Source organism: Pongo abelii, chromosome 18, assembly GCF_028885655.2.
Source record: "Pongo abelii isolate AG06213 chromosome 18, NHGRI_mPonAbe1-v2.0_pri, whole genome shotgun sequence".
NCBI lineage: Eukaryota > Metazoa > Chordata > Mammalia > Primates > Hominidae > Pongo > Pongo abelii.
This window is the reverse complement of record NC_072003.2, coordinates 52,692,778-52,711,052: the sequence shown is the minus strand read 5'-3', so window position 1 is coordinate 52,711,052 and position 18,275 is coordinate 52,692,778. Positions and strand designations below refer to the sequence as shown.

The following is an 18,275-nucleotide window of genomic DNA, read 5'->3' as shown; positions in this document are numbered from 1 at the left end:
ATAAACAAAAACATTTCAAACTTTGTTTAACACTTGTATTTCCCAAGCTCATGCTCTGATAAGGGTATGTGAAAAATTACCTTTCTAAAGAAAAGCGATAAAGAGCTGGTCTTCCTGGGTCTATTACTACTGCTGGTTACAGACTGGCCTTGCTTCTGCTGTTGGCCACCTGGGGAAATCTGTTGAATTGCCACTTGACCAGGGACTTGCAAAGTTGTTCCTGTCACCTGTTGAGAGCTCAGACTTCCAGCCAGGGCCTGAGCATTGAGGGGCTGGATGGAGCCTGTCACAGCTTGTGCCTGCCCCCCAACATTGACTTGGACAGGGAAGAATGTTATCCCTCCATTTTCATTGGCAATACCTAGTGACAGAGAAAAAAAGCATGAAGAAAATGTTGATGATAAGAGGTTCTCCGGGCACAGGTTTACAATTTCTGCTCTCCCAAACCCTCTCTCCCCATCACTCCTCTGTCCCCTATGTCACTCTAGCCAAACCTCGGGTAACTTTTCAATACATGCCACAGAGAAGGAACTCAATATCCAACTCTGCCTTCCTTACCTTGCACAGGAATGGTTACCGTTTGCCCATTGTTGGCTGTGACAGTGGCGGTTGCCATGGTGACCAAAGTCTGTCCAGGAACTGGTGTGACAGAAACAGTCTCCCCAGATACATTCTGCACAGGGACAGCATTGACTAGGGGCTGTGGGGGCATGCGCCCAGGTGTCCCTCCATCAGAGGGGCTATCATTCTCAACAAATAGCCGCCTTCTGGTAGTGCTGGCTGGTGGGGAGCTGTACCTATCGTATAATGTGGCTGGAGATGTTATGCCTAGGGTCAAAACAAATCAAACAAAGCATTTAACTCAAGGAGACTCAGATCTGACTTCCGTCCAAGCTGTTATGTTAAAAAATAACTACAGTGTTTGAAATACTTCATAATTCAAAAAGCAAACAAGAATTACAGAAGTCATATCTTACCTATATTCATTAGTGAAATTTCATTAGTGTTCAGTGAACACTACTGACAGCAAAATTTTAAAATGGAATTTTTTGTCTTGCAGTGTTCCTTTCTCCACTCCCCCTTCCCCAAATCAGACCTGACTCTGTCTTCCACTACTAAAGAACCTTCATGATTTAGGGGCAATTTAAGGAATTACCCTATTTTTCTATATTATATTTTTCTATAATATTTTCTATCATATCCATTTTCTACCTACCACTCATGTAAGATGTGATTTTACTACAGAGCCACTATTTGATAAGGGGACATGATTGGTAGTATGTCATCTAGGAGCATTCTGCCACCAGTTTTATCAATTTTGATCTCTTTTTCCACATATAAAAAATTATTACAACTCAATAATGTTCTTAAGCAAGGTGGACATGCATGATTTGGATTCAGTTAAGCATAATTTATTTTTTTAAAACAGTTTATGTACCATAAATTTCATCTATTTAAATTATACAATTCAATGGTTTGAGGCAAATTGTTACTATTTTTATTTTTTGAGACAGAGTCTTACTCTATCACCCAGGCTGGAGTGCAGTAGCCTGATCTCGGCTCACTACAATCTCTGCCTCCTGGGTTTAAGTGATTCTTGTGCCTCAGCCTCCCGAGTAACTGGGATTAGAGGCATATGCCACCAGTTATGGCTAATTTTTGTATTTTTAGTAGAGATGAGGTCTCACCATGTTGGCCAGGCTGGTCTCGAACTCCTGACCTCAGGTGATCCACCCGCCTTGGCCTCCCAAAGTGCTGGTATTACAAGCTAGTTTTTTAAAATTGTGGTTATATATATATAACATAACATTTACCATTCAACCATTTTTAAGTGTATGATTCAGTGGTACACAACCCATTATGGCTTAGTCTATTTTTAAGTATTCACACCAATGTCTGAATTTTTGAGAAGCATTTCTTCCTTCTTCTGTGTCCACTTCTAAGAGCTGTGCATCACAGTGTTTTTAAAATTTAAAATATACGTAGGAAGTTTGTAAGAAGTACTGATAGGAGTAAATCCTAACAAACTGTGGCTTAACATTTCTATTTCCAGATGATACAAAAGTAAATAAACTTACTAGATTTGTATTTGGTACAAAGCTGCAGAATCAGAAAGAATAAGATTATGATCATTTTTTCTTATAAAATATCAAGAGATCTCAGGAAAACTGAGAAGTGATAAGTACAAAGAAAATGAAGTTTAAAGTCAAGTCTTCCTAATCTGTAGATTAGGGAAGGGAAAATTCTACAAAAATAGACTAAGAAAGACCAGCTGTCAGATCTTTCAAAAATGAGGACTTTTCATAAGGATCATCCATGTGTATTAAGTATACACTCAGAGTGATTTTTTTTGGGGGCGGGGGTAGAGATGGCATCTTGCTATGTTGCCCAGGATGGTCTTGAATTCCTGGGTTCAAGTGATCCTCCCCACTAGGTCTCCCACAGTGCTGGGGTTACAGGCATGAACCACCATGCCCAGCCTAGAGTGATTCCTGACTTTAAAACTGGTATTTCTTCTATCGCCAGTTCTTATCAATTACATTATAAAACTGATCTAGAAATAAGAATATTCTTTTAATTGGATCCAAGGATTCAGAACTCTCTGGATTTACTGAATTGCTCTTTAAAAAGTAGTTCTATCTCACATATGTAAACTAAAACCTTTCACCTTGCAGATGAAAGGCACCTTAGCAGCTGCCTAAAAAATATAAACCAGATGGATAGCAAAACTGCCCTTTTCTGTATTTCTTGGGCCAGCACTAACGTCACATTAACTAGGGTAGCACAGCTCAACAAAGTGGAACATACTCAGTTGTCTTAACTCACTGGCTTGTCTATACCTAACTGGATCATGCAGCTCTATCTTTAAGAAGGCTTTTCTATTTCTCCTGATTTTAAAAGTAATACGTATTTGCCTTAAAAATTTTACAGAAGTCACCAGGAATTCTATCACCCAACAATGATCTTAACAGTTTGGTTTTTCCATTTCCACTATTTTGTATGCTCATAAATAAACATACACTTTAAAAATAGGGATCATATTAAATACACAGCAGTCGGCTGGGCACGGTGCCTCATGCCTGTAATTCCAGCAATTTGGGAGAACGAGGTAGGCGGATCACTTGAGGTCAGGAGTTCGAGGCCAGCCTGGCCAATATGGCAAAACCCCTTCTCTACTAAAAATACAAAAATAAGCTAGGCGTGGTGGCGCATGCCTGTAGTCCCAGCTACTCAGGAGGCTGAGGCATGAGAATCGCTTGAACCCGGCAGGCAGAGGTTGCAGTGGGCTGAGATTGGGCCACTGCACTCCAGCTTGAGTGACACAGCAAGACTCTGTCTCAATAAATACATAAATAAATAAATAAAGCAGTTTATCCTTTTTAAAAGATACCTGTTATATCATGCATTTTCCTGTGTTCTTAGTCTTTAAAGGCCCTTCTTTTAAGTGATCCATGTGGCACAAAAATGCATGGAATATTTTCTTCTAGGTATACCCTATTAACTTCACTTCTAGGGTTAGATGAAATTTAAATTTCCAGATAGTAAGCCCCAAAATATTCGCCTAGTATTTTAAACTTACTCCTTCCAAGTCCTCCAGTATCAGCACGAACTTCAGTCACCCTTCTGGGAGTCAAAGGGGAGCCAGCAATGCAAATTTCATCTGCCCTTTCCAGGTTCTGAGGTGGCATGACCTATGAAGAATTGGTTACACAGAATGCCAGTATCCAAAAAAGCACTTTAATTAGAAATACAATAGTAATCTAAGGCAGAAAAAGTATCTTAACAATTATTCCATCTCAATAAAATCAGCTGTCTTTCCCATTTTCATAATAAAGTTAAAAAAAAAAAACTTTTGGCAGTCAAAAAATTCAAAACCTTGTAATTGGATACTAAATATGAGTCAAACTTCATTACTGGTTTGGAGAGTTTGAATATCAACCACTCTAAAGCAGGGGTCCCCAACCCCTGGGCCATGGACCATGTTAGGAACTGGGCAACATAGCAGGAGGTGAGCAGCAGGCGAGTGAGCATGCGAGCAAAGCTTCATCTGTATTTACAGCTGCTCCCCATCGCTCACATTGCCGCCTGTGCTGGCCTCCTGTCAGATTAGTGGTGGCATTAGATTCTCACAGGAGTGTGAACCCTATTGTGAACTGCACACATAAGGGATCTAGGTTGCATGCTCCTTATGAGAATCTAATGCCTGCTGATCTGTCACTGTCTCCCACCACCCCCAGATAGGACCATCTAGTTGCAGGAAAACAAGCTCAGGGCTCCCACTGACTCTACATTTTGGTGAGTTGTATATTTCATTATATATTACCATGTAATAATAATAGAAATAAAGTGTGCAATAAATGTAAGGCAGTTGAATCATCCCAAAATCTCCCCAACCCCCAACCCTGTCCATGGAAAAACTGTCTTCCAGAAACTGGTCCTTGGTGCCAAAAAGGTTGGACCACCGCTCTGTGGGAAAGAAACTTGATAAGGAGATCAAGAAAGAACACTGAATTTTTACTCTGTCACCAAAATCTTAGGACAGCCACAAATTATCTGACTCATTTCCTCTTTGACATGGGGTGAAGTGTGACAGGTTGCCTACCTTACTTAAGGGTGTATGTCTGCTGCCTAAACCCTGAAGGCTGGGCAGTGAGCCAAGGCCATGGTGCCCAGCCAAGGAACAGGTGTCCCTGAGAACCCCAACATCCCAGAGAAGATCTGAGAAACTACCAAGGAAAACAGTCCCATCGTGCACACACATAGTAGGCAAAGAGCCAGAAAATTAGCGTAAAAACAGCTTAGCGATGGGAGGTGGCGAGGATCTTTAGAGCTGTCCTGCTGCTACCTAGGAGTACCCTGTATATAAGTCTTTTATTTTTCCCCACCACCTCTGCCTCCGCCATATGTAAGTCTTAATAAACCTATCTACTTGCCAAGCTGGACTTGTCTGAGTCATTCTTTGGTCTCTTGGCACCTTCCCAATTTGTGGGTAGAGAGGGACATTACAGTCCAAGATTTTTCTCATAACAAGGTGTAATTATAACATATTAAACCTAATTGCCACCCTCCCATCCCCAAAAGGATTATTAATAGATTAGCTATTGATGTATTTTTCTCATAAAAACATGTTATTTTCACAAACCTCTTCACATGTAGGAACTCTGTTTTCATTGTCTCTAATTTTTTCCCAGAGTGGAGACTCTGGTTTCCATGCCAAATGATCTAAGATCTGTTCTTCAATCTGATTAAGGTGTTTTACCACCTCTCTACAAAGGCCATCTTCTGCTCTAATGAATACTTCTATCACCTGAAATAAAAAATGTCTTGGTTCACTGAATAATTATTAAATATTTTAAAATATTTAGACAAGAAATTGGTCAAAATTACAAGTTGAAGTATTATTTTGAAACAGCTGCTCTTCCTTTTACTGTCTTTGTAAATAATTATAGTTCAAACTATAAATTATATAACATGGTTTAACATTGTGATGTATTTCAAAATTTTTTAATGAAAATACATGTTTTGTACATTGAGGTTGAAAAACATTACTCTTAAAATTTCATATAAAAATCTCTAAACATTTAATCTATGCCACTATAAAAATTAGTTTTGACTATCTTATGAGAGTTAAGGTAAACTCATATGCTAAGTCAGTATCAAGAAATAGCTACCAGCCTGTAATCCCAGCACTCTGGGAGGCCGAGGTGGGCAGATCACGAGGTCAGGAGATCGAGACCACCCTGGCTAACATGGTGAAACCCCATCTCTACTAAAAATACAAAAAATTAGCCGGGTGTGGTGGCGGCCGCCTGTAGTCCCAGCTACTCGGCAGGCTGAGGCAGGAGAATGGCGTGAACCTGGGAGGTGGAGCTTGCTGTGAGCCGAGATGGCGCCACTGCACTCCAGCCTGGGCGACAGAGCAAGACTCCACCTCAAAAAAAAAAAAAAAGAAATAGCTACCAAATCAGTGCTTTAACTCTATGCCTCTCTGTAACACATGAAAGAGAACTTTTTATTTTTTTCTGACATTTTCAATGGTATTTAATTTTCATAAATTAAAAAAAGGCTGCTATACAAGATTAGCTAGTGACATGTGTGCTACTTTTTTTAAGCCTCCTCAGCTCATAAAAATCACAGTATTCTAAAAACTTTTATTAGATAGAGAGGAATCAAAGCTTTTACCCAAAATAGATCTTTCATACAATATTAAAAGAATTTACATAGGTCTTAAGATTCTATTTCTTTTCTACGCCACAAATAGAGATTAACTATGTAAATAAAAACAGAATAAATGTACTTAGATGTTAACTTGAACTAAATGACTAACAACAGGAAGTTGGTCTCATCTACAATATCCCCATTAGTATCATATTTTTAAAAATACCTTATAAAAATGATAAAGAGGCACATCAAATATTTCAGTAATAAATGGAAAATTCCCAGGAGGCTTATAAGAAAAAGTGACGACCTCAAGGCAGCAGGCCAAGAGAGATCTGTGGAACGCATCTTGTTCCAGAATACCCTATAAAATAAAGTTATTAGCATTTAGAAACATTTACTTAGTCTAAAAAGTCATTTCATACTCAGTGAACTTCAGTGAAAATACCAAAGAAACTCTCATTTTCTGAGTGAGTGCAAAGTGTGTCCTTATTTTCTTACAAAACCTTTCTTAATTATATAAATAAAGCCCATTTTTTAGTAGAGGAAATATATAAAAGGAATGTATGAGAATTTTAAAACTTTACCTATTATAAAATGTATCTTAAAAGAGATTACATCTCTAACCAAAATACACACACACCCTGATGCTTAGAAGAACAATGACAGGGAAAGATGTTTCAAAACAGTATTTACAGTAAGTGCTATAAAAAACTGAAAGGGGGACCAGGCGCGGTGGCTCACGCCTGTAATCCCAGCACTTTGGGAGACCAAGGTGGGCGGATCACCTGAGGTCAGGAGTTTGAGACCAGCCTGACCAACGTGGTGAAACCCCATCTTTACTAACAATAGAAAATTAGCCAGGTGTGGTGGCACACACCTGTAGTCCCAGCTACTCAGAGGCTGAGGCAGGAGAAGCGATTGAACCCAGGAGGTAGAGGTTGCAGTGAGCCAACGTTGCACCACTGCACTCCAGCCTGAGCAACAAGAGCGAAACACTGGCTCAAAAAAAAAAAAAAAAAAAAAGAAGGAAAAAAAATATTGAAAGGGGCCAGGCAGGTGGCTCATACCTGTAATTCCAGCACTTTGGAAGGCCGAAGCAGGCAGATCACCCGAGGTCCAGAGTTTGAGACCAGCCTGGGCAACACTGTTCAAGAATCGCTTGAATCTGGGAGGCAGAGGTTGCAGTGAGCCGAGATTGCGCCACTGCACTCTAGCCTGGGCAACAGAGTGAGACTCTGTCTCAACAACAAACCCAAAAAAACAGAAAGGAAGGCAGGCAGGCAGGTGACTGGCTAGATGACCATGTACCAAAAGTGAATATGTTTATCACAGGATGACATTAATCATAGATGATTTTTATTTTCTTCTTTTTGCTTATAATTTTCCAACATTGTCAATAATTATTATTTTTTAGTTAAAAGCTACTGAAGCACCAAAGGCACAGGCAACAGGCCAGGTGCGGTGGCTCACGCCTGTAATCCTAGCACTTTGGGAGGCCAAGGCACGCAGACCACCTGATGTCTGGAGTTCAAGACCAGCCTGGCTAACGTGGCAAAACCCCATCTCTACGAAAAATACAAAAATGAGCTGGGCATGGTGGCGCATGCCTATAATCACAGCTATTTGGGAGACTGAGGCAGGAGAATTGCTTGAACCCAGGAGGTGGAGGTTGCATTGAGCTGAGATCGTGCCACTACACTCCAGCCTTGGCGACAGCATGAGACTCCATCTCAAATAGGTAAATACGTACATACATACATAAATACATACATACATAAAACAAAAGCACAGGCAACTAGTGAAAAAATATATTGGATTTCATCAAAATTAAAAACTTTTGTGCATGAAAGGAGACTATAAATAAACTAAAAAAACAACCCACAGAATAGGGCAGGAAGGAAATTATGTTTCATTGCGCTGATCAATACATTGGTTATTTTACTCACAGATAAATCCATGTCTCCTAGTCTTTTTTGTTCCTGCTCAATAACAGATTCTAATACTTTATAGTAAAGCATCTCCGCAAAACGAAAATGTTTGCTGGCAATTTCTGTAGAAATAATAAAAAAAAAAAAACCCACAAAAATGGCACACAAAGAAAATAAAGGCCCATTCCTCCTCCTTTACTCACAAAATAAAATTTAAAAACCAACCCAATACTTTAGATATGCACACTTCTTATGATTGGTGTTTTAATTATCCCTAAGATACCTTAATTTTCTTCATGGTAACAGTCACATTTTTCTAAAATTATTAAATGAAATTTGCACATAAAGAACTGTAATATCATTTAAGACTTACACCCTTTTTTTCCCCCTCTATGTTTGAACAAAACAGACCAATGCTAAGAGGTATGTAATTGGCTTACTACTCCACACCTACTTAGTTCCAATTGCTGACATCAAACAATTCCTAGGCCAGGTTTGGGCCCATAGCAGTGATATCTTCTGTCCTTATTCTCAATATGTTGAAGAATCACTACACTTTTATTTAATTTCCAGTTTACAAAAAAAACCTAAAGATTTGCAGATAAAAAAGCATCAGAAGTCCAATATAATAAAGATACCACTCTAAAATTTCTATCTTACTGAGAAGGGCTCAGAAATCAGTTGGTTGACCTGAAGAACTGGACAGCCATATCCTAGCCTTCAGTCTAAAGTCATAAATCTTTTCCTCATCTTTCTTAGTTAGTAAGAAATGACTCCATTTAGTTAAACTTCAAACATAAAAGCAGAATAACAACATTAAACCTTACCTTTAGCACAATTACTGAAATCCTCATCTGGCTGGAAATGCTGAGAATATATTTCAAACATTTCTTTCAGTCTGTTAGCAATAGCCTGGGTTGGATCTCTGGAACATGTCCTAAAAAAGGTAATGAGAAATAACATAATTTAAAGGTCTTGTCAAGTCACAAGGGGATAAAATGTTTCTATAATTTCACTAACATGTAAATATAAAACACTCTGAACAGAAACTATACACTTCCCAAATTAATCCAAGAGATCCCATACTTCCTTTTCAAAGGTGGTGGTATTACCAGTTTGAATGAAAAAAAAACTTTTCTTGTGGGAGCTACACCTTTTATTTTATTTTATTTTTTTGAGACAGAGTCTCGCTCTGTCACCCAGGATGGAATGCAGTGGTGCAATCTTGGCTCACTGCAACCTCCACCTCCCAGGTTCAAGTGATTCTCCTGCCACAGCCTCCGAGTAGCTGGGACTGCAGGCACCTGCCACCACGCCCAGCTAATTTTTGTATTTTTAGTACAGATGGGATTTCACCATGTTGGCCAGGCTGGTCTCGAACTCCTGGCCTCAAGTGATCCACTTGCCTCAGGCTCCCAAAGTGTTAGGATTACAGGAATGAGCCACCTCGCCCGGCCGGGGCTATACCTTTCAGTGCAGGAAGTTTAGCAACCTTGGCCTGGGCCCATTCGATATCTATGACTGTCCCCCACCTGTCCTACACATCCCCAGTCACTGATGATCCCAAACTCGCCCTTAACTATTTCCCTAGAGGGCAGTAAAACTCCCATTAAGAACACCTGGAAGAAAATAGAATGAAGGGGTGTAAAACCCATACTACAGACTCATATAAACTGTTCCTGGCATTCTACATTTTTTTCCCACGAATGAGGTTTATTTTAGTCTTTTCATTATTAGAATGCAATATATGTTCAATGCAGAAGCATTATACAAATTATCACCATGTAAGCTTTTTGTAACAACTGTTTTTATCTTGATCACAAATATATATATAATTATATACATATTCTTTGTGAAAATGAAGCAAGTTTAAAAAATTATAAAGAGAATAAAAATCAATTATAGTCCTGCTAGAGATAACTACTGAATACATATACAAGCAGAATTTTTCTAGGAACACACACACACATACCTTTCAACAAAAATAGGACCCTTTATTTTACCTAGTATTTACTGGTAATATTTATTTAACCCCACTAATGGTACCTAAGATTTAAAATGCTGTTATGCCTAGTTAGAAACTGTAAAGCGATCTGGAAGATACAGAGATTAAGACGGCTTCTGAAATGTATTTACAAAATGCTTCTAAATTCAAGGCAAACAAGGTGCATCTGAAAAACATGACTCAGGAAGAGGCCACAGAGATATAACTTGTTGAGTATAAATCACAATCAAGTTTATGAATAAAGCAGACTTCATGAAAATGTAAAGGAAATGTAGTTGGCATTTAAGAAGCCTGGCTATGAGTGGGAAATTACTTATGTGTACATATAGGGTCTTCTTGATATACCACCATCAGAAATAAAATGGGGTCCTTTTGGTCTACGTCATCATATCATAAGGTTTTAGGACTGAGAGAGACCTTGGAGGTAACTTTTCAAATCAACTTGCCAAAGGTTATGCATAAGATGATGGGATTCAGCCTACTGAGCTTTTAATTAAAACTCAATGATACTCCTACCAGTCTCAGGGAGATCAAAGGAACTAAATGCAGTGAACTTCCTTTCCAGGATAAGGATGTTTCATAGAGCTTACAAAAGTTACAGTGGTTTTCGTCCTGCTTTATGAGCATGTGGAACTCTATTAATCTTTTCAAATCTGAGTCACCCTTCAGAAGTTACCTCAGGTTCAACCCTCTTCATAAAGTCCTTTGACAATTCCCATCATCACTGAGCTTCCCCCCGCCCCCACCCCACCACTCCCTGAAATCTTGAAAGAACAGTTGGCAATAAGACAGTTTTGTGCTTTATTCTACAGTGTCTGGTGTTATTAGTTACTGTGTCTTGTATTATATTAAAGAAATCTAAGGAAAGAAGATCTTCCACTTATACATCTTATTGCTAGGTCCTCTATAGACTCACAACAGGACTGAGTATACAGTTGATAAAAAATTATTCATGGGTGAATTAAGGCATTAATAATGAAAAAATAGGAAATTGGAAAATGGTCAATAGCCAAATCTTAGAAAGTAGACAGGGCTCAAACTAACCTGAGAATCTGTTCCAATTTCTCACTTGGTGCATTCCTGAGGCCTGTCAGCATGGTGTGAAGACGACTCAAGCTATGCGTAGCTGTAGAAACTGGGGTCACACAAGGGCTATTCTCCTTAATGTACCTAACACCAGTTAGTGGTGTGGAGATTCTAAGTGCTTTGGACTAAAGAAAAAAAAATTACATAGAATTAATTTAAAAAGAACATTATTTTAGGCCAGAAAGACTTTAATTCACTTCACAAATGGGACTTCAAGCCAGTAAGACTTTATCTTTACAATATCAATACATTTTAGTGACTCAAATGTCACCATTCTTGGAATTTAAACATAACAGCATTAAGAGCCGCCAATATGCATGTGAAGACGAAGGTGTGAAAGAATAATTTGTATTTTAGCTAACTAAAAGTTTGTCTCTTAAAAGTTAAAACTCTAAAATAAGGTACAGCTCCCTACATTTCCTCTTGTAAAACTTATGCTCAGAGGCAAAGATAAGCATTCTGCTCACCTGAAAAAATTAAGACTATTATTCTCAGCTCTGAGAAACAGAATTTCACAATTCCCATCTACTGCTATTTTTGCAGACACTCAAAGATAAAAGAAAATTGTGAATTAAATTTGGTTCCAAAAAAAATCCATGATTTAACAAAAGCCTACTGATATGGTTTGGCTATGTCTGCATCGAAGCCTCAACTTGAATTGTATTTCCCAGAATTCCCATGTGTTGTGTGAGGCACCCAGTAGGAGGTAATTGAATCATGGAGGCCAGTCTTTCCCGTTCTATTCTTGTGATAGTGAATATGTCTCACGAGATCTGATGGCCTTATCAGGGGTTTCCGCTTTTGCTTCTTCCTCATTTTTCTCTTGCCACAGCCACGTAAGAAGTGCCTTTCGCCTCACACCATGATTCTGAGGACTCCCCAGTCATGTGGAACTGTAAGTCCAATTAAACCTCTTTTTGTTCCCAGTTTTGGGTATGTCTTTATCAGCAGCGTTAAAATGAACTAATACACCCACCATCCAAATATTCAAATTTGCTTCAGAGACATAATAAATTGAACATTCCCTAAAAAGGCAACTTGATGCAGAACAGCCTTCATTGGTCTTCCTGCCTCTCCTCTACCTTTGGTTACCAGAATCTATCACAGGTTTTCCCCCTAAGGTAGACAGGTCTTCAGAGAAATAAGTTAAAGTCAACATTCTTGACAATAAATATGGAGAAGATGTGACTTGGTGTCAAAGGAGCCAGTAAAACATCTTTCTGATTTTTCAAATAAACTCTGAAAGGTTAAGATAGCTTAACAATGTCTTTTAATATTCAAGATAAACCAAATTTCCCTGTGTATTAAATGTATTTATTCTAATTTTTTAAAAAACCTAGCGAAACTTTCACCTGGCAACAGAGCCAACTATTCAAGTTTCATAAGATACAGAAAAGCAGAGAAATTTACTGTATACAGAAACAAACCTACATGTTTTCTCTATGTCTTAAAGTGTAATACAACTAAGACTTTCACTTTGTTTCAAAGAAATTCATTCTATAATTAAGTCAATAAAATGATTTGGGTAGATTAATTGCATTCAAAAGGCTGCTCCCTGCCTTACAAGGTTTCTTGCAGCCAACTACTTCACTGTGCATAAACCAATGCCTACACTGGGAGGCACTGGGAGGGAAAAACACCTTGTACACAAACAGGAGAATCAACAGCAGCCAGCAGCATATAACCACATCACCCACAGGCAGCAGTAGTTTCACACAGGAAACTAGGTGTGACAACCACAAACAGCTTCCTGCCAGAGTCCTCAAGGTCAACATGGTGCTTCTTGGTAGCACTGTGCTTAGCTTAAAGCTTCCTGTTCATTCTGATCAAGAGGAATCTTTAACTTGGGTGCAAATATTAAGTCGGTATCTTAAAAATATTAGGATGTTCCATCTCCAAATGAAGACTTACAAAATTTGGAGTGACTCTGAGCTTTGTCCTTAGTCCTCTTGTATTCTCTCTCAATTCGTACCTCTAAGTAATCCCTCCTCATTTTATAGCTTTAAAAGCCATCTACAGCTGGGCACGGTGGCTCACGCCTGTAATCCCAGCATTTCAGGAAGCCGAGGCGGGAAGATCATGAGGTCAGGAGTTCAAGACCAGACTAGCCAAGATGGTGAAATGCCGTTTCTACTAAAAATACAAAAAATTAGCTGGGCATGGTGGCAGGCACCTGTAATCCCAGCTACTCAGGAGGCTGAGGCAGGAGAATCGCTTGAACCCAGGTGGCAGAGGTCACAGTGAGCCGAGATTGCACCATTGCACTCCAGCCTGGGTGACAGAGCGAGACTCCATCTCAAAAAAAAAAAGCTATCTGTACCCTGATGACCCCAGGACATATATACACAACCCCTAACCTCTACTGTGAACTGTGAACTCCGGTCTTGTATACCTCAACTGTCTATTCAACTTCTCTACTAGGATGCTTAAAAGACATCTTTAATTTAACATGCTAATAACCCTAACTCTTAATTCCCCTTCCCCAAGACTTGCTCTTCCCTCTTAATAAATTTCAGTAGTAAATGTTCCCCAAATGTCTACCATGTGCCAAGCGCTGCATACAACACTGGTCACAGCCTTGGTGAAGCTTATATTCTAATGCAAGGAGACAGGTAATAAACAATTCTTTCTACCTACCTCCCTACTTACTGTCAGACAGTGATAAATACGAAGAGAAACACTAGCAAGCAGAGTCAGGGGGAAAGAAGTCCTGAGGGTTGGGGAGGATGTTGTGGTTATTATTGACATAGCAGTTGGGTTATCAGAGACCAGAATGAAGTGAGAAGGAAGCCACATGAATCTCTTGAAGCAATACGGTTTAGGCAGAGGGAATTGCAAAGGCAAAGGCTTTGTGTTGCAGGCATGCTTGGCATATCTGAAGAACAAAAAAGGAAGTTAATGTGGCATAAGTGGGTGAGGAGGGAGGAAAGTAGATGAATTCAGAGAGAGCCAGGGCGAGATAACTTACAACATTACAGGCACTTGTCAGGATTTTAGCTTTTATATCATTCACCCAACTGGAGACATCACTGTTCTCTTTTTCTCATACCCTAGATACAAACCCTCAGTAAATCCTGTGGGTGCCATCTCCAAAATATGGCCCAGCTACAAACCATTCTCTGAAGCAAGCCACCATAAACTATTGCCAGAATCATTCCAATAGCTTCTTAACTCCCTACTTCCACCCTTGCCTCTAATCCCACTTTCCCAGAAGACCTTTAAAAATGTAAATCAGTCACTCTTCTTAATAACCCTCTTAATAGCTTTCACCTCAATCAGAGCAGAAGCAAAAGTCCTTACGATGGCTTCCAAAGCCTACACGGTCTGTCTGGCTCTCTTGTTCCCTCTTCCCTGCATTTCTTTTTCTTTTTTTTAAAGACAGGCTCTTGCTCTGTCACCCAGGCTGGAGTGCAGTGACGCGATCACGGCTCACTGCAGCCTGGAACTCCTGGGCTCAAGGAATCCTCCTGACTCAGCCTCGCAAGTAGCTGGGCCCACAGGTGGATACAACCATGGCCAGCTTATTTTTTGTATTAATATTTTATGTAGAGACGGGGTCTCGCTTTGTTGCCCAGACTAGTCTTGAACTCCTGGGCTCAAGCAATCCTCTGCCTCAGTCTCCCAATGTGCTAGGATTACAAGCATGAGCCACCACACCTGGCCTCCCGTCACTTCTTACCACTTTTTCCCTCACTCTATTCCTACCACACTAGCATTCTCACTGTTCCTCCAAAAAGCTAATCCTGTTCCAACCTCATGGCTTTGCATTTGTTATGCTCTCAGCTTCAAACACATTTACCCAGCTATTCATATGGCTTGCTTCCTCACTTACTTCTGGTGTGTGACACCGTTCCCAACCACCTTACCTACCACAGCCCACCCATCCCATTCTCCCCTCCCCTCAATATTTTGTATTACTACTCTATTTTCTTCATCTATTATCACCCAACATACTATATATTTACTTGTTTATCTCCTGTCCATCTCCCCACACTGGAATATAAGCTTCTTTAGAACAGGGTTCTCATGGTTATTTTGTTCACTGCTTTTTTATCTCCAGTGTCCAGGACATAACCTGACATATAAAATGCTTTAGGAATATCTGTTGAATGAATAAGCAGACCAGTCTCAAGTCTGAAGCAGCTCACTTCCAGGTGAATTGGCCCTTGGATTACCCAGTGTCTCTCTGGGGGCACTTGCCAGAAGTTTGGTGTTTTCTGTTCCACCACATAACAGAAGGGAAACTCTTGGCCTGCATCACCCTAAGTGTCTGTTTGAAATAATACCACGTGGTCCTGAAATTCAGTTTAAAATAATTTTCTTAAAGACTGTAGATCCTCAGTTTCTCCAGTCTCTTAAATGAAGGCCCCAATCAGGTCAATTATCACTTTCTAAATGCCTACACTATGTTCACTACATATAAGACCATATATTACTGGCCCATCTTTTTAAAACCAACAATTATCAGCATGACACATTTGTTTAAATTTATATTAATTTCTTTTTCTCAGACCTCACTAAAATGAATGAAAGTTGATATTAACAAAGCAAATATCGTAGAGATACCTTTTTCAATTAAGAGAAGTATGATGAGAATTTTCTCCTTCATAATGTAGGCAAGTAAAACACAAACATGAAATTACCAAAATAAAAAAGAACCCCTGGCTTACCTGCTCCTGTATTTCTACTCTTCTGGCATGGCTAAACTCACCTTGTCAAAATGCTGCTGTAAGATGTTTTTCATCTGCACCCTTTCAGCAGTCTCTGTTCCTGAACCAGCATTCAGACACCTTGAGAGAGTCCCAATTTCCTCCTCAGCATCCTCTCCAAGAAATATCCGCTCATCTAAATTCCCAACAGATAAAACATACTCCTCATAGGCCTTATTGATGGCTTTACTATAGGAAAAACAAATACAGACAAAATGTACTCTCTCACAGAACTGCCATTTCAATTAATTATTTCATTTTTTTATTTACTAAAAGTTCTAATAATCTTTTGAAAGTTAAACTTTGGTAGGGTAACTTGTAGTTATAAGAACTGGATAGTATAGCTGGGCGCGGTAGCTCCCGTCTGTAATCCCAGCACTTTGGGAGGCTGAGGCAGGTGGATCACGAGGTCAGGAGTTCGAGATCAGCCTGGCCAATATGGTGAAACCCTGTCTCTACTAAAAATACAAAAACTAGCTGGGCATGGTGGCACGCGCCTGTATTCACAGCTACTCAGGAGGCTGAGGCAGAAGAATTGCTTGAACTCGGGAGGCAGAGGTTGCAATGAGCCGAGATCACGCCACTGCATTCCAGCCTGGGCAACACAGCGAGACTCCATCTCAAAAACTGCATTCCAGCCTGGGCAACACAGCGAGACTCCATCTCAAAAAACAAAACAAAACAAAAACTGGATAGTATCACATGTAATCCTGCTATCTCCATGCTCATCCATCACACAGTACAAGTATTTTGCTGACAGTGTTTCAGCTGCTGGTAGGTGCAGCTTCCGGTGAGAAGCTTAACTATCTGTCTAGCTGCTCTAGGCACCCCTGAAGACTTCCACACTTACACATCATCAATTTTCATCCATATAGTTCCAAAAGAATTTATTTCAAAATTTATAATCCAGAAGCTTAATGAAACTTCAAAAACAGCCATACAATTTTGAACACATTTAAAAAGTGTGCTTATATTTAGGTGACAGAATTTTTGCTTCCCTGTATTCTCTCACAAAACATATTCTCAGTTTCCAGAATACAAACAATAAAAACACTAACTTCTGAAGTTTCCTAAGTATACAATTTAAAATATTAAAACATTTTATACAGAAGTACTCACAAACTCTCTCCAAAGTTCCCAGGTTCTAGAAACCCAGTGAGATTTTCTTCTTTTCCCTTAAGGAGCTATGATGAAAGAAGAGATCCTTAAGTCGTCATGTCAAATCAAGTTTTTCTCCAGAAAACATTTTCACGTTATTTCTTTGCTACTTACAAACCTTTTTTTCATAAAGTTTCCTAATATAGGGTTTCCAGAAATGTTCCTTTATCCCCTTTGCTTCCAAAACTAGGCCATCATGTAAGGAACACAGTTTCTCAATGATACAAGGCGGGTCAGAGGAAGGTTTAGAATCTTTAGCATGAAAATCTTCAGATAGGCCTATGGTATATAGAATCACAAAACAGAGATATCAGCACACAATAAGCCAATTTGTAATAAACTAAAATGTAAAACATAGAGTATAATCAGTATACCACTTAGCATACAAATGTATAGGAAACAGTATATATGGGCCTATTTTAAGGCTAAGAATTTGTCAAAAAATGGCAAATAGAAGTAAAGTGTATCATTACTCAAAAGATTTCAGTTATTCAATTATTTATGTAGAGATGGTTAAGGGAAACTTAAAACTTAAATTTTAGGATACTAAGATCTAAAAACCACAAAATATAACTTTGCAAGTAAGTCTACTTTTAAACAAAAAACACCACTTTAAAAAAATTACACTGTTCAGAGATTATATACTTTAATTTCAATGTATTAGATGTATTTCATACTAGTTTACAATTTATTCTTGCCCTAGACTCAGCACAAAAGAAAAAAATTCAAATAAAAATAAAAGAGGTAAAGGTTGGGCACAGTGGCTCCATTCCTATAATCCACTTTGGGAGGCCAAGGTGGGTACATCGCTTGAGTCCAGGAGTTTGAGACCAGCCCAGGAAACATGGCGAAACCTCATCTCTACTGAAAAATACAAAAAATTAGCTGGGTGTGGTGGTGTATGTCTGTAGTCCCAGCTACCTGGGAGGCTGAGATGAAAGGATCATCTGAGCCCAGGAGATTGAGGCTGCAGTGAATTGTGATTGCACCACTGCACCCCAGCCTGGGTGACAGAGTGAGACCCTGTCTCAAAAAAAAAAATTCTTTTTAATTAAAAAAAAAAAAAAAGATAAAAGTGAAAGGAAGTAGCTTTTTGGGAATATAAAAGGGAGTTAGGATAGAAATGAGAGAAAGAACAGAATATGAGGAACACTAAATTTACCATACCAGGAGCAACTGAACTCCACTAATTTTAAAAATCTACCTTGATAGACAAGCTGCAATTTT

General features: G+C 39.2%; 1 protein-coding gene across 2 annotated transcripts in view; it reads right to left on the bottom strand.

Moving 5' to 3' along the window:
- RBL2 (RB transcriptional corepressor like 2) overlaps positions 1-18,275 on the bottom strand; it is a 57,003-nt gene that overhangs the window by 20,887 nt on the left and 17,841 nt on the right. For both annotated transcript variants that reach the window (XM_054533919.1, XM_054533920.2), the window contains exons 6-16: positions 17,167-17,327; positions 17,010-17,074; positions 15,893-16,079; positions 11,140-11,306; positions 8,918-9,027; positions 8,109-8,212; positions 6,386-6,523; positions 5,144-5,308; positions 3,581-3,692; positions 559-828; positions 81-361 (exon numbers count right to left, since the gene is read on the bottom strand). In XM_054533919.1, the coding sequence (XP_054389894.1) occupies positions 81-361; positions 559-828; positions 3,581-3,692; positions 5,144-5,308; positions 6,386-6,523; positions 8,109-8,212; positions 8,918-9,027; positions 11,140-11,306; positions 15,893-16,079; positions 17,010-17,074; positions 17,167-17,327 (1,760 nt within the window). The remainder of the gene's footprint in view (positions 1-80; positions 362-558; positions 829-3,580; positions 3,693-5,143; positions 5,309-6,385; positions 6,524-8,108; positions 8,213-8,917; positions 9,028-11,139; positions 11,307-15,892; positions 16,080-17,009; positions 17,075-17,166; positions 17,328-18,275) is intronic.